Here is a 14,179-nt window from a genome sequence, read left to right as displayed (position 1 = left end):
AGCTATTTTTTGCTTGGGATTATTTTTTCTTTAGACATGAAATCCCAGACGTCACACCTCTATTTATAGCTCTTTTCTGCCCTCTTCTGGACATTTGTGCACATTGAACAGCTCTAGTTATTTAACACTCATTTAAACACCATTAGAGTACTGTACCACAGATGTGTCTACTTCAGTATTTGACTGCTTGGATTCCTAAGTAATTCACCTATTATTTGTTTTAATCTATTAAATCACATTTCCATTTCGTACCTTAATGAAGTTTCTACTGCTGGATTGATCTATTTTTCATCATCACTGATACTCTCATCCCCTTGCGTTGTTCCCCAGATTCCACTAAGATCACGTTGGCACCGGCCAATGCTGACGTCAAAGTGGGTGAGACCATCGCGATGCAGTGTGCAGCGTCACATGACACCACTCTTGACATCACCTTCATCTGGTCCCTGGATGGCCGGGTCATTGACCTACACAAGGAAAGCCAACATTATGAACGCACCCTGGTGAGCCATGATGCTAGTCCTCAAGTATTTTAAAGAAACGTTTACATAAATAATCAAAGTTTAGCGCCAACTCTACCCAAACCGCTCAGCTCAGCTCCAGCCTGGAGTCATATTTCAAGTTGTGTCAATGTCCGTAGTATTTTTATTGGAATACCTGCAATGGAAAAAGTACAGCCTGCTTTAAATGTGTATGACTCCAAAAGCCATTTCTCATCCCTGTCCTGAGTGCATTTTATAGTAATTTAATAGCAATTTCCGCTTACATCCATTATTGTTGACATGACTCACTTTGGCTCTAAGTGCAGCTCAAAGCATCAGTTAGCGGTTAGCATTTCTCATTTGTCACTCTGCGTGCCAACTGGGCAAACGCTATTTTGATTGTGATTGATGATACTCCATTTTTGTACACAAGGAGGATTTTACCCTCGTAGAAATGGGGTCCAGGAGTTACAGATACTGTTTGTGTTGCAATCGCAAAGCCAATTTGACTCTCAAACAGAGTTAAATGCAGTCATGTATTTTAAAGTAGATTTCTGTGATGGTTTAACCTTTCTGCAGCGAGAGTGCTAATAAGAGCTAACACTGTCTGGAACTTGACATTTCCTCATAGGAAAACAGGTGAAGACCTTTAGCTTTAAGCCCATGTTCAGTTCACCTAATTGGATGCTCAAGTTTTGTCTTGAAGGATAACCTTAGTGATTGAAATGTCCTTTTTCATATTTTTGACACATTACAATTGTGCTCCGAGAGGAACACAGAGGGAAAGCTTTGCTGAGGTCCTCAATGAACGGTTTTCTGTCTTGTTTTTTTATGCAGAATGGAAGTTCAAACGGTGAGCTGCTGATTAAGAACGTCCATCTGAAGCACACTGGACGCTACACCTGCACTGCCCAGACCCCCATCGACAACATGACCGCCTCGGCCCACCTGGTTGTCAGGGGTGAGTCATAAATGATGCAGTTACATGAGATTTCTGTAATTTTTGTTTTATTTTATTATTCTTTTTGGATTGTTTGGGTACTGCATCAAATCGGATTGAACTCTGCCAACTCAGACCTTATAAAGCAGGGTTTTGACCGTTAAACTCCTAATAACTAGCTATTAAAATGTAATATTTGCTGGTTACTTTTGAATGAATATATAATGTTTTATAGAAATACTAACGATTAAAGCCAAGTTTCCTAGGGGTTTGATTCGATAGAGCTTATCAAACTGAACCGTAGACAAAATCCTTCCATACTTCATCAGACACATATTTCTTCTACACTACTCATTAAAATGTTTCCCCAACTCCTTATTGTCAGGACACGTGTTGGAAAAAAGACAAAGTAGACAGAGTACGTTATCCAGTGCATGTTCGAATATGAGTTAACCAGACCGTAGCTGTTATTGCCAGATAACCTTTCGATCCTGAGACCCAATGCGAAGGAAATCAAAAGAGAAAGCGCCAGGAAAAGTTTTTAATTCAGGAACTCAGCCAGGCAATGACGATTGGGTTGGGTTTTTCTGGTTTTAGAAACAGTTGTAGAGTTGATTAAATTGAATGGAGCATTAGGAATGGTTTTGAACACGTGTCAGCGCCCACTTATCTTCATTATAACTGAATAAAGTAGCACTTTATGTAGGGCTGTCAGCATAACAGCAACTACCCTGTTTGTGGAAATCAGTTGTGTAATGCCATGTGATGAGTATTTGATTACTTAAGTGTGTAGATCATCATAGATTTCTTTCTTTAATCACAGTGTTTTCATACCGAGTGCTGATGATTTCACTTCTTATTCTCCCAGCCACATACGGACGTCAACACGTGCAAAACAAACACTGCCACTCTTCCGCTGCGCTCTGTCTGTCATCTACTGTATTTCACCTCCTGGATGATTCATTAGGCTCTGTTTTCAGCCTCCACTTCCTGGTGAGTGAGGGCTTGCCTTACAGCCTCCCCTCGGGTCCTGAAACAGGCCTAGTGTTGGTGGACAAAGGACCTCTTCAGATAGCAACCCAAGAACTCTTAGCAGTGCTCTGGTTGCCGGTGATCCCTGTTGTGCGCTGGGTGTGCTGCCGCCGCTGCTGCTTTCTGAGCAGGTGTTGACAGATGGCCAGGTGAAAGCACAGCAGCTGACTGTAACGTTTCCCAGAGTGGAAGCAAAACACAGGCTCTGGGCCGCTCCTAATGGAGTGCCAGATGCCAGCGGTCCGGAGCGCAGCCAGGGAGAGATGAAAGACGGCCATTTATCATGGCAGATGAGGAAGCAGACCTGCGTCAGGAGATCGCCCGAGCTAAAGACACAGCTCTGCACCTGCAGCTTGTTATTAGTAGGGATTTCAGATACGGAGAAGAGCTGTTTTCATATGACGGGTGTGTGTGTTATTCTAGGGTAATGTTACAGTCTTGCCTGAAACCGTGTTGAAATGTGGCCGGGTTAATGTAATTGTCTCTGGATTATGAAAACTATCCATGAACTTTGTTAAACAGTAGATTCAAGGCTTTTATTGTCATTTGTACATAGCTACAGTGTAGTTATGACAACAGGCTCCTCCAACAGTGCAACACAATAAAACAAATAAAATAGTGCAAGTAAATACAAATAAAATTGAATAGAAATAGTGCAGGAATAGTCTCTATACAAGTAATTTGAATACGATATATTGGACAAATAGTATGTCAGTGAGTTTAAAACGCTTAAGCTCATCAGTTCAAACATGTTGCCAGGCTAGTTGTTTGTGACTGTTGTACGGACATTTAAAATCTGCATGTACTTTTCATTTCTTGCAATGAGATTTTTCACCGTCTTTGCTTTCACTCCTTAGGCGAGGGGAAGCTGAAGGGTCAGAAGCTTTGGATGTCTAATCGCCTTACTTGTCTCAGCTTAGTTTCAAGACTTAAAAAAAAGTAAATCCTGGCTGATGTCTGAAGCTGCGGCTTGGGAAGCTAACCTTGATACAGTCTGGCTTTTCTATTAGGCCGTTTTTATGTTCCTTAGGAAGAATCCAGGAGAGCAGGAGGACCAACAGAAGCACTGGATTCAAACGCTTGTGCTTAAGTTTTAGTTTATATATGTCAATGGGCTTTAAGATGTAATGTCTTAATCCATCATTCTTCGCTGATGTCTTTTAAAGTAGAAGAATGTAAGGGTTTGATGTGCTGTGTTTCATATGCAGTCAGATTTTGGAAGACTGGTGTTGAAGTATAAAGGTTCAGTACTGTAGCTAAGAATTTTCCCATGAGCTTGAATAAGATGAAGCTATTTTAGTAGAACTATACCCTCTTTCTGTCTGTCTTTGGGATTAATTAAATGTTCCCTATCTGCTGTCGGGAAAAGTTCAAAGTGATCCTGTAAGAGGATTTTTACTTGTGAAGGGTAAGGGAAAGTGTCGCTAAACTCAACACATCTTTGCGGCCACACTATTCATCATCCATCAAATAACCCTTTTAACGTGTCTCTTATTCTTTTCTGTACCTCAGGTCCCCCCGGAGCCCCAGGTGGGGTGCGAGTGATGAACAAAACTGACAAGAGTGTAACGTTGCAGTGGAGCCGCGGAGCAGACAACCATAACCCCATCACCAAATATACCATCCAGTACAGGGACCCCTTCTCAAAGGATGTCTGGAAGAATGCCACTACATGTGAGAAACTCCAGCACACTGCTTTGTCAAATAAACACTGCGAGCTAAATGCTGAGCTGGCACTGGTGTTACAATAATTTGGGTCATGCCACATAGTTATACTTTAGGCCTATACAGTTGTAAATGTGACTTTAAAAATGGCTAAAGTCATGACTCAAGGACCTAAAATATAGGAATGTACTCAACAAATGAAACTTCATTGTTGTTTTAAGGACATTTTTGTTAAATAGAGGAATAGCATAGCCTATGGCGTGCATTATTTGAATATACCGTGCTATAACCCTGACAATTTGGCACTGAACATTAAAATCTGTGTTTTTTTTTTCTCTAGCTCCTGCAGATGTAGAAGGGAATACAGAGATGACCACAGTGGCGGATCTGATCCCCTGGATTGAGTACGAGTTCAGAGTGATCGCCACCAGCACCTTGGGGACAGGAGAGCCAAGCAGCCCGTCACATAAAGAGAAAACGCTGGAAGCAGGTAAGATAATGTCCTGACTTTGAGCGACCATTCATACAGAAGATTGTCAGTATGAAGCCTCAGAGTTACTTGAAAGGTCATGGAAATGAGCTCCTACAATCCAGCTTTCCATTCTGTTATTTATTCTTCATCATTTTTTTTTAGCACTGTTTACTTACGCTAAGTATCGCTGTAGAAATGAGTCAGCAGAAATCCCATGAAGCTGTACTTCCTACAGCAGCAGCCGGCTGCCAGACTCACCACACAAACCGCTACAAATGAGCACTTTGCTGAAACTGTATACTGAAATTCAATTATAAAATGGAAATCACAGGCCTACTCTGACCTCTCTTAAAACAATAACCATACCTTGAGAGTTAGCTACTAGACTCGAGGCAAAACAAGAGAACTTTTGCCTCTCTGTTTCCTTCAGTGGCAAGATTCCCAAATTGACATAAAGGTGTTGCATTTGGCTCGGGTGAAGATATTGATATTGTGTTTGCAGAGGGAGGATGTGTCAGTACTGCTGCCAGGGATAGGTTACAGCCTGTGTGGGTTGGCGTTGTTTGTGTGGATTCTAAGCATGTGGGCTCAGAGTTTTTGCTGTTGCCGTCTCATTGTAGTTCCTGTGGTGGCGCCCTCTGATGTGGGCGGTGGCGGAGGGACCAGCAGAGAGCTGACCATCACGTGGACGGTGAGTGTGGACTTTCCACTGGGAAAAGTGTCAAAACATACAGTTAGCTCAAAGAAAGCTCAAAGAAAGGAGACACGATGCCATTTTCTCACAGTAACGTGTGAGGAGAATCTTTTCTTAGAATGATGATAACCTTTATTCCAGAGCATCGAAGTTGTACAATTCCTTCCGAAGAAGGAGACACATGCTTAAACAAAGCAAATATAATTAAATGAAACAAATATAGTTGGACAATAGAAAACTGAAGGATAACACAGCCATTACAGTAAGATGCAAGGGAGATTTAAAATAAATACAAATAATATGGACGGACACATTCTCATGACTCTGATGCATTTTATTTTACCTTAAACTAAAATAAGTGTTAATTTCATACAAAACAATCACCACCAATAAAAAAATCAATGTGTTACCAGAATCATTATCCTCCATTTCCCCGCCGCAGCCTTTGATGAATTAGCTCTCATGGGTAAATTGCCTTTTGCTTGGCTTACTCATTGCTTTTCAACCCCCGAGCAGCTGGAGGATGAGATGTGTTTAGAGGTTAGCGGCAGTGCCTAATGCAGGCATGTCTTACCCAACATATGCTTTGAGAAGGGAGGCACGAGCCAGAAAAGTGTCACGACTTTTTGTAAATTACTCAAAGAGTGTAAACATGATCTTATTAGTGCAATATGCTTTAAACAAAGTTATTAAATATCATACATACAGCAGTGATACAGATTCCTATGGGATGGATATAATGCTTCATTTCAGGTGTCCAACTAGAAAAGACATATAACTGAGTAAGGGCAGGCAAAACAGGTCCGAAAACCAACAAAGAAACGATCAAAAACAAACAAAACATAAGAAGAAATAGATACATAAATAAAACATTGAATAAAAAATACAAATAATAATAATTAACAGGGTAAAAGAATCACCTACGATTCAATTAATAGTGTCTACAATCCCTATATATATACCTAGTATATATATACTAGGTTTATCTTGCTGTTAAACCTATAGCATTAGCATGAATATATGATGCATCATTTTGATTGTGGAAACTTCGGTTCGATTTTGGATGTTTCTGTCATCAGCCTGTACAGCCGCAGTACTACTATGGGCCTAACTTTGGCTACATTGTGGCCTTCAAACCACACGATGGAGCGGAGTGGATGCGGGTGACGCTGGCTGACCCCCAGGCCAAGCACTACGTCCACAAAGACGCCGCCATCCCTGCATCCACGGAGTTTCAAGTCAAGGTCAAAGCGTTCAACAGCATAGGAGAGGGACCCTTCAGCCTAACAGCCAGAATTTACACTGCACAGGACGGTAAGCACTGGAGAGAGAGATGTACAACTCTTACCGCTGAAGCATAACAAATGAAAATGTCCTGCGCTGATATACCCGGTGCTGTTTTCACACAGGATGAGGAACTCTCCAGTATGCCAACACTCTGCTATTACAATCTGTCAGTGTCAGCTACTTACCACTAGCAGGGTTTCCAATGGAGTGGGACTCATTTAATAAAAGTTCTCATGTATAGTTGTGAGGAATTTTAATACCCCCTTGAAAGTGAACCCATCTTCCCCTCTCTCTGCCTCTCCCTGCGGGGGGATTATCATGATCTATGTAGCATGAACCAGAAAGCTGATAATTCGCCCAAGGATGCAAAGCATTTAGCCTAGTTATTAACTTCCACTGACAGACAGTTGAGATAACCACTGGCAACCCAGACATGATAGGTTACAGAGATGCCCCGTTGCCATGGTAATCCACTTTGCGAACGCTTGCCGTTTGAGCGTCTGTGATTTTATAGCGAAGCCTGCAACAGTGCTCTGCCTCCAGGGGTGGGACCATTTGTTTCTGTGTGCTGGTGGTGCAGAATTGATTTTGTGTGTTTGTTTCTGTGTGCAACACGATGACAGTATGTGATGACTTGTCGTTTCAAGGCCCCGCATGACAATTTATTTTCAAAGTGACAGTATCCTGGCGGGGACAGGCAACACACAGTGTATAACCGGGCCACTAATTCTCGGAGAAGCATCTCTGGCCCAGTGTAGGAACGCTGGCCAAGAGTGATTTTTACTAAAATGATGCCTGAGCACTACTGAGAGAGAAATGTAGCATTGGTGTGGCCGATACACATGGATAGTTTATAGTCAGTGTAACTAATGGATCCATTAGTGTATCAATATGTTCATACATATCAAATACTTTGGAGTTTTCTGTAAAGATGGTTCTCTTACTGCACCCTTTTTACCAAACTGTGTCTCTCCTCAGCTCCATCTGAAGCTCCTGTCATTGTAGATGGCAAATCTCTCTCTGCCACAGAAGGCACCTTGCGCTGGCTGCATCTCGCACAGAGCAATATAGACGGATACCAGGTCAGTAGCACATTTCACTGAGGCCTCCTGGGAAAAGAATAGGGTCGAGGGGTAAGACAGTTCGGCTCATCTTGCAGCTTGGAAAATATATTTGTGATATGGTTTTTAACTACTGTTTTCAGACATCATGGCTGGTATAGAATAGAATAGAATCGTTTAATGTCATTATACATGTACAATGAGATAAATAAATGCTTCTCTTTAGAATAGAATCGTAACAATCACAACACAGATTTCAATCTCTAAATACTTTTTTATTTGATTTGTTGAAACCTTTTTGCTCTATACTGTACATGTAGTAGCCTTTTTTTCCTAAAGATCTTTTCCTTTTCTAATTTTATCCTAACAACCATTAGTATAACTTCTACACGGTTCTATAAATGAACTTTAACCGATCTGAAGTCTAAATATTTACCTGTTTATGACATCTATCTTTTTCCTCATGCTTTAAATCAGTTCTTAGACGTGTCGTAAAAGCTAGACTTAATAACCGAGCCGATGTTGGATCCTCTGCTCCTCTGTGTCCCAGGTGAAGTACTGGAGGAGTGAAGAGGACACTGAGGGGGGGGCCCAGAGGGTGGTGGTCAGCGCCAATGAGAACAGCACCAGGCTGGAGGGCATGAAGCCCTTCTCCTACTACCTGGTGGAGGTCCGGGCGTACAACTCTGCAGGATTTGGGCCGGCCAGCGAGCCCTTCCAGATCCTCACCAAGAGACCCCGTATGTTGTGCTTCAAAGCAGTTTAGTGTTGACATGCAGCTAACTACATGTAAAACATGTACTGCATCTTGGAGTCATGTTTAGTCCCTACTTACAAATTACTATTATTATACAAATACACCTTTGTGTATATTGTAATATATATTTTATATATTGTAGTACAATGTGCACATTTTTACTTTAATTTCTTACAGTATGTTTATATACAAAACATTTTTTAATCTGAATTTTTTTACTTTAATTTATGTCATATTTTTATTTTAATGCTTAAATCTTTTTATTGGACATTTTGTATTCTGTTTAATTGGATTCATTTTTTACAAATCACAGTTTTCCTTGGGATGAATAAAGTATTCAGATTCTGTTTGACAACAATATCATTCAATTTAATTAAACCATTTTTTCCTTTTTTTTGTGTCTTAACAGCTCCAAGTCGAGCTCCCAAAATAATTGGGAAAAAGATTAAAGGCGACAAATTGAATATCGCCTGGGAAATGGTGGAACCGATTGGTAACGAGGCGTCGATAAATGGTTATAAAGTGGGTACAGCACTACTTTTATACACACTGTAAACAGAAGCTGCTCCTTTCATTTCTAATACATGACATGTTTGTACCCAGGTGCTGTACAGGCGGCAGGGGCACACCGAGAATAAGCTGTTCGTAACCAACAAGGAGTACATCAACCTCCCCCTGCCCGAGGGGGGGAACTGGGTGGTGGAGGTCCGGGCGTTCACAGAGGGGGGGGATGGGGCTGTGTCACAAATCCACGTCACAGGTAACAAACACACTCCACCATTCATTCCTGCTCTTTGTTTACAATGCTGAATAATGTGGTAGTCGTATAATGTTTGTTTTTAAGTTGGTTCCATTTGATAAAAAAAAAATGAAATACACGCAAACCAAACTGAATATCTCACTTCTTAGACCACACCTTCTTCAAGCTGGACAACCAATCAAACTTTTTTTTGGCAAAGACAGAAAAAGATAAGCTTGAATAAAAAAGTAGAATACAAATCTTGAATTTTAAGGTCTTTTTAACTTATCACTTATAGACAAAATAAGAATATGTAATGATCCCTCAGTTACTTTTTAGAATTGTTATATTGCATAAATTAAATGAACATCGCATTTTTTGGGTTGGTTTTTGGTTGTCTGAGTTTGATTTGTTGTTTTTGGTCATCTTTGTTCTAATAAAGTACAAAAATAAAAAGGTGGCAGAAAAGCTGATGACACTTCTTTAGAAGAAAGACCCTTTCTTTGAATTGTGTGTTGTGTTAAATGAACACTGAAATTAAATCTAGTTGAGTGAGAATAATCTCTTGCGGAGGATACCACTGTATTCTGTCTTCACCTGGGTTTAGTTTCACATCAGTGGAACATAAATAAAGAAAGCCTTCAGTTATCAAATCACATTTTAAATCTACACTGCTGAAGGGACACTGTTCATTCCTGGCCTGCCATTTGCTACTGAGATTATCCAAGGTTCAAAGTTGGCGCTGGGTTATCATCTGTCACAGCTAGAGGGTTCCCATGGGCCGCCGCAGCGCTGACACTCAGGGTTTCAGACTTTAGATTGGGGGGGCTGAGATGGGAAACTTTACGGTCCGTGACTAAAGCCTTGATAGCCCCCTCTCCGGCTGATGGACTGACAGGTAGGCTGACTGGATGGAGGAGGCCTTAAGCCCCTGTAATTGATCTTGATGAGTAGAGGAAACCCCTCCTGTGCTTTTCCTTATCCCTTATCGCTCAGTGCAGACCCACCTGACAGCTCGATTTCACAGACCCGGGAATTTAATCTGTGGGGGATTTCAAATGCAGGGCATTGACAAATGAAGGGGCATTTTAGGTGATCTCAGCACAGATGGGGTATACTATCACACTTCAGGCACCAAACATGGTTTCTAGTTTGATGGATGAGAGCAAGACACGCAGTAGATATATTTAGATATTTTTTCCGTACAATCAGCAACACATTTGATCGTTCTTTTTCAGAATCAGAAATCCTTTATTTATCCTGCAGCAGGGAATGTACAGTATTACTGCAGGATAGGAACAGTGCAGATAAAAGACAAAAAATGAGTGGACTTGTATATAATATATAAATAAAAAGGCTAATAGAAACATGTAATAACTAAGTAAAAAGAAAACCATGGTAAAAAAGTTGCAATATTTTAAAAAGCGAGTTATCAAATGAGCGAAGGAGCCAGTCACATTTAGACATTGTAAATATATATACTTTAAAATGTTTAAAATATTGCACGTTCTGTATATGCCACATAAACAGTGGTATTGCACAGCATAAAAGCAGAATCTGACGCTTCTTCTTCTCTCTCTGTCTCTCAGGTGGGGGGGTCCTGGCCGCCCCGGCTCTCAGCCTCCTCTCCCTGCTCCTGCTGGCCCTCCTCTGCCTGAACCTCTGAATGTAGCGCCATCTTTGTCCTTCGTGAAGGAGACTCTTTACGGGGACTTTGGGATTATTTCCACTATCTTTTGGTTCCACCCCGTAACCCCCAGGACGTTATATATTCCAACTCCTGCCCTCTGGGATATGTTTGTGGAAATATACACAGAAATTGAAGAATTGGACAAAGACATCCCTTATGTATCCATAAAAAGCCTCTTTGGAGGGGTGTCAAAAGAGTCAACTTAAATATGCCTTATATAAACGACTGCACTTATCTTTCACAATGACTTGTTTTAAAATGGATCATGACTGGAAGTGTGAGCATTACACTTTATGTTGGCTGTTAAGTCTTTTTACATCATGAAGCCGACCTTTCTTATATGCTGTAGATAAAAACGCTGTTGGTTCAGAAATGTGGGCTTCATTTGATTTAGGATATTTTAGAAAATCTATCCCACAGTGCATTCCATAGTATAAGGTTAACAAGTAGCTGTGAAGGATAAGTGTATACGTTTATAAAAATGTCTTTATGTCTTTCTTTACTTGCAGTTCAGTGGCATTTTATTTTTTAAATGAAGCACACCCTTTGTTACAAAGATACAGTCAAAGCAAATCTCTTTCTTTCATACTTGATTCTTATTAACAAACATAGAGAAACAAGTCATGCTGAAATAATGCATCCAATAATTGATATTGTTTTTTAATCTAATATGCTATGGATGTTATTTGAACAAAAAGAAGAATGGTTTGACCTTCAATCAGTGCTCTTGTACAAACCATAACATGAGCTCAATTGATAGAAAACCACTGTCAAAACTGTGTGCATGTCAACATCGTTACATGGAAGAAGAGTTAAAAAAGTGTGTTGGAGTTCAGCGAAATGGATCCATATTAAAAAAGCGATATATATATATAGTATAGCACACCATAGGAGCAGGAAGTGAACCGAACAACATATCAGACATGCTGTGTCCAATTTAAAACTTCAGCAGAAGACTGTGGTTATTTTTATTGCCGGCCACCTCTAGTATATTTGTAAAACGGTGCAGTGATCAAGGCTTTGCCACAACATCTGGGTCATTGTTGAATTGACTAAAAAAACACTTTTGTTTTGACTGTATCATTAGGACCTCAGTGGTACCAGCGGGTGCTTTGTAAAGAATGTTGGCATTTTATTTTGTGTAATCATTTTCCTCGTTTATGGCTTTGTGTGAGAGTCACTATTAACAGTTATAGTGAAAGGTAGCGACGCTCATGCCCTCCAATAATTGTGCAATGTACGATTCATCTGTGGCTACTTTATCTTTTACTACTAAGACAACTTGCCTAGCTCCTTTAACAGTAATCTTGTATATATAATTTTTCATTATCTGGCATTAGCAGACGAAAAGCAAAGCCATCCATGTCAGTGGAGCCCATCAAAATCTCATGACATTGTTTCCACTGAACCGTTTTTGTCTTTTTATTAACATGTGATCAGAGATATATAAACATTATCAACTGTTGTCGTTTTTTTGTTTACTATTATTATTTTGTATGTCATGACCCACCTCTGGTTGGACAGTTTAAAACATTATTTCCCTCGAATGGAGGAGAACGAATGCTGCGTGTTGAATTCCTCCGATTCATTTCCTGTGAGACTGATGCTGGCCATGCTTCTACATTGTGACTATATCAACATCCACCACAAAGTGCTTTTCCCAGTTTTACTTCATGCGACAAATCATAAAAGAGTTGCCAAATGCATGAATGCCTTGAACTTTTGGACGAAGCGGCGGCTCTACATTCTAACATGCATGACATTGGAGACGAAGCGGTACATTACTTTGCAACAAATCGTCATCATAGCAACTTGTCAACCTCTCAGCTTCATGTGAAATACATTCCATTCCCGAGTGACATCCCTTTACGTCAGAGACCGTGTAGAGCCTAAATCTGTGTTGTTAAGCTTCATTAAGCCAGTCATCTCATATGATGCCTCTGGGAGAGGATTTTTTATGGAGAAAGTCTTACACTGACTAAAGGAATCTCACTCATTCATGTTCAGAAATGGTCCTGCAGACTCACACACGATGGAGGCGGTTTGATAGCATCCGTGGCGGCATGTTTGGCTGTTAGCTGGAAGTTCAGTGCTTCGCTGGACTTGAATAGCACTTGTGAGGGATGAAACTGGAACCTATCATTGGCTGGAAAAGGAACAATAAAAGTGTAGTTAACTATTAAAATGCTCTCATGTGTTATCTTGTTTTGCACTAACCTTTCTGACTGTTAGTGTGTGTGTGCAGCTCAGAGAACTTCTGTCTGAGTATTGGTGTGAGTCAGGTTTACGGTCCATGGTCAATGAAGTAACAGTGCTACAACTTGAAAATACTCAATTACATTTACAAAATTGAGGTCAAATTACATTTGAAAACATAATGAAGTATCATATTTAGAAGTATTGTTACACAGAACCGTTCCTTACAAAGGAGGAACTAGGGAACCTTCACTTTTTCCCTTTTAAAAAGTCTTAAATAAATACCAATGAAGCTATTCTTAACTGTATTCCTCATAAATATATATGTAAAAATGTTGATCTGAAAAGCAACCTATACTGTTAAGTGTTAGATTAATGTAGTGGAAAAAAGTACAATATTTGTCTTTAAACTGTAAGAAGTACAACGTCACATACAGTAATGTGGAAACTACTTATAAGCACCTGAGTTTGTATTATTTGAAGATCAGTCTACCACAATGTTGGTGTCATTAATCAAGGGAGATCTCTAATGTTACTTTGACTCTCAATTCAAGTAAGAATATGCATAATGTAAATAGAGTATGACCAAAATAAACCCTAAGGATAAGTTCTGAATTGTTTAAGTATTATACAAGCAATAAATGCACTTTTGTTGCATTTCAGTAATGTGCAATTAATTTATCCTCCGATTAAGGATTGTGGATTTGAGCCCCAGCTACTGTATTGCACTATAGATTAAAGCTGTAAATACCATCTAAAGAGAAAAGGAGAAGTGAAGATTCCCAGTTTAAAAGTTAACAGTAAGTCAGCCTGAGTTTACTAGTGAATACGTTATGAATCAAACCTGAAATACAGATGTTATTGTAAAAATGGAAGTCCATCTATGAAAGCCAAAGCAAAGCCGAAACCCCAGGAGAATGTTTTCTGTTTGGCATTTCCATAATTTCACTCACACAAAGCAAATGTGTCAAATGTTGTAAGAAGTGTTATCAAATCCAGACAGATCCTCCACTTGAGTCAGACAACTGGTACTCTCTGGTGATTTCCCTCTGCCCTTTGATGTACCGACACATTTAAACAAAAAGGAATTTAGTTTGAAAGAAAAACAACACCTGCTGCTGTGTCCTTGCAGCTTTGGGATTCAAATATTTCACACAAAATGGT

The 14,179-nt window shown here is 40.0% G+C and overlaps 1 protein-coding gene across 1 annotated transcript in view; it reads left to right on the top strand.

Moving 5' to 3' along the window:
* cntn1a (contactin 1a) overlaps positions 1-12,284 on the top strand; it is a 65,493-nt gene extending 53,209 nt beyond the window's left edge. Inside the window, exons 14-24 of the mRNA XM_079682765.1 lie at positions 331-503; positions 1,320-1,443; positions 3,967-4,128; positions 4,460-4,609; positions 5,212-5,282; positions 6,365-6,599; positions 7,551-7,654; positions 8,184-8,373; positions 8,800-8,912; positions 8,994-9,150; positions 10,719-12,284. Coding sequence (XP_079538891.1) covers positions 331-503; positions 1,320-1,443; positions 3,967-4,128; positions 4,460-4,609; positions 5,212-5,282; positions 6,365-6,599; positions 7,551-7,654; positions 8,184-8,373; positions 8,800-8,912; positions 8,994-9,150; positions 10,719-10,795 — 1,556 coding nt within the window. The 3' untranslated portion in view covers positions 10,796-12,284. The remainder of the gene's footprint in view (positions 1-330; positions 504-1,319; positions 1,444-3,966; positions 4,129-4,459; positions 4,610-5,211; positions 5,283-6,364; positions 6,600-7,550; positions 7,655-8,183; positions 8,374-8,799; positions 8,913-8,993; positions 9,151-10,718) is intronic.
* Positions 12,285-14,179: the final 1,895 nt, after the last annotated feature.

Source organism: Notothenia rossii (genome assembly GCF_949606895.1).
Source record: "Notothenia rossii genome assembly, chromosome: 5".
Classification (NCBI taxonomy): domain Eukaryota; kingdom Metazoa; phylum Chordata; class Actinopteri; order Perciformes; family Nototheniidae; genus Notothenia; species Notothenia rossii.
This window is presented reverse-complemented; position numbering and strand designations above follow the sequence as displayed.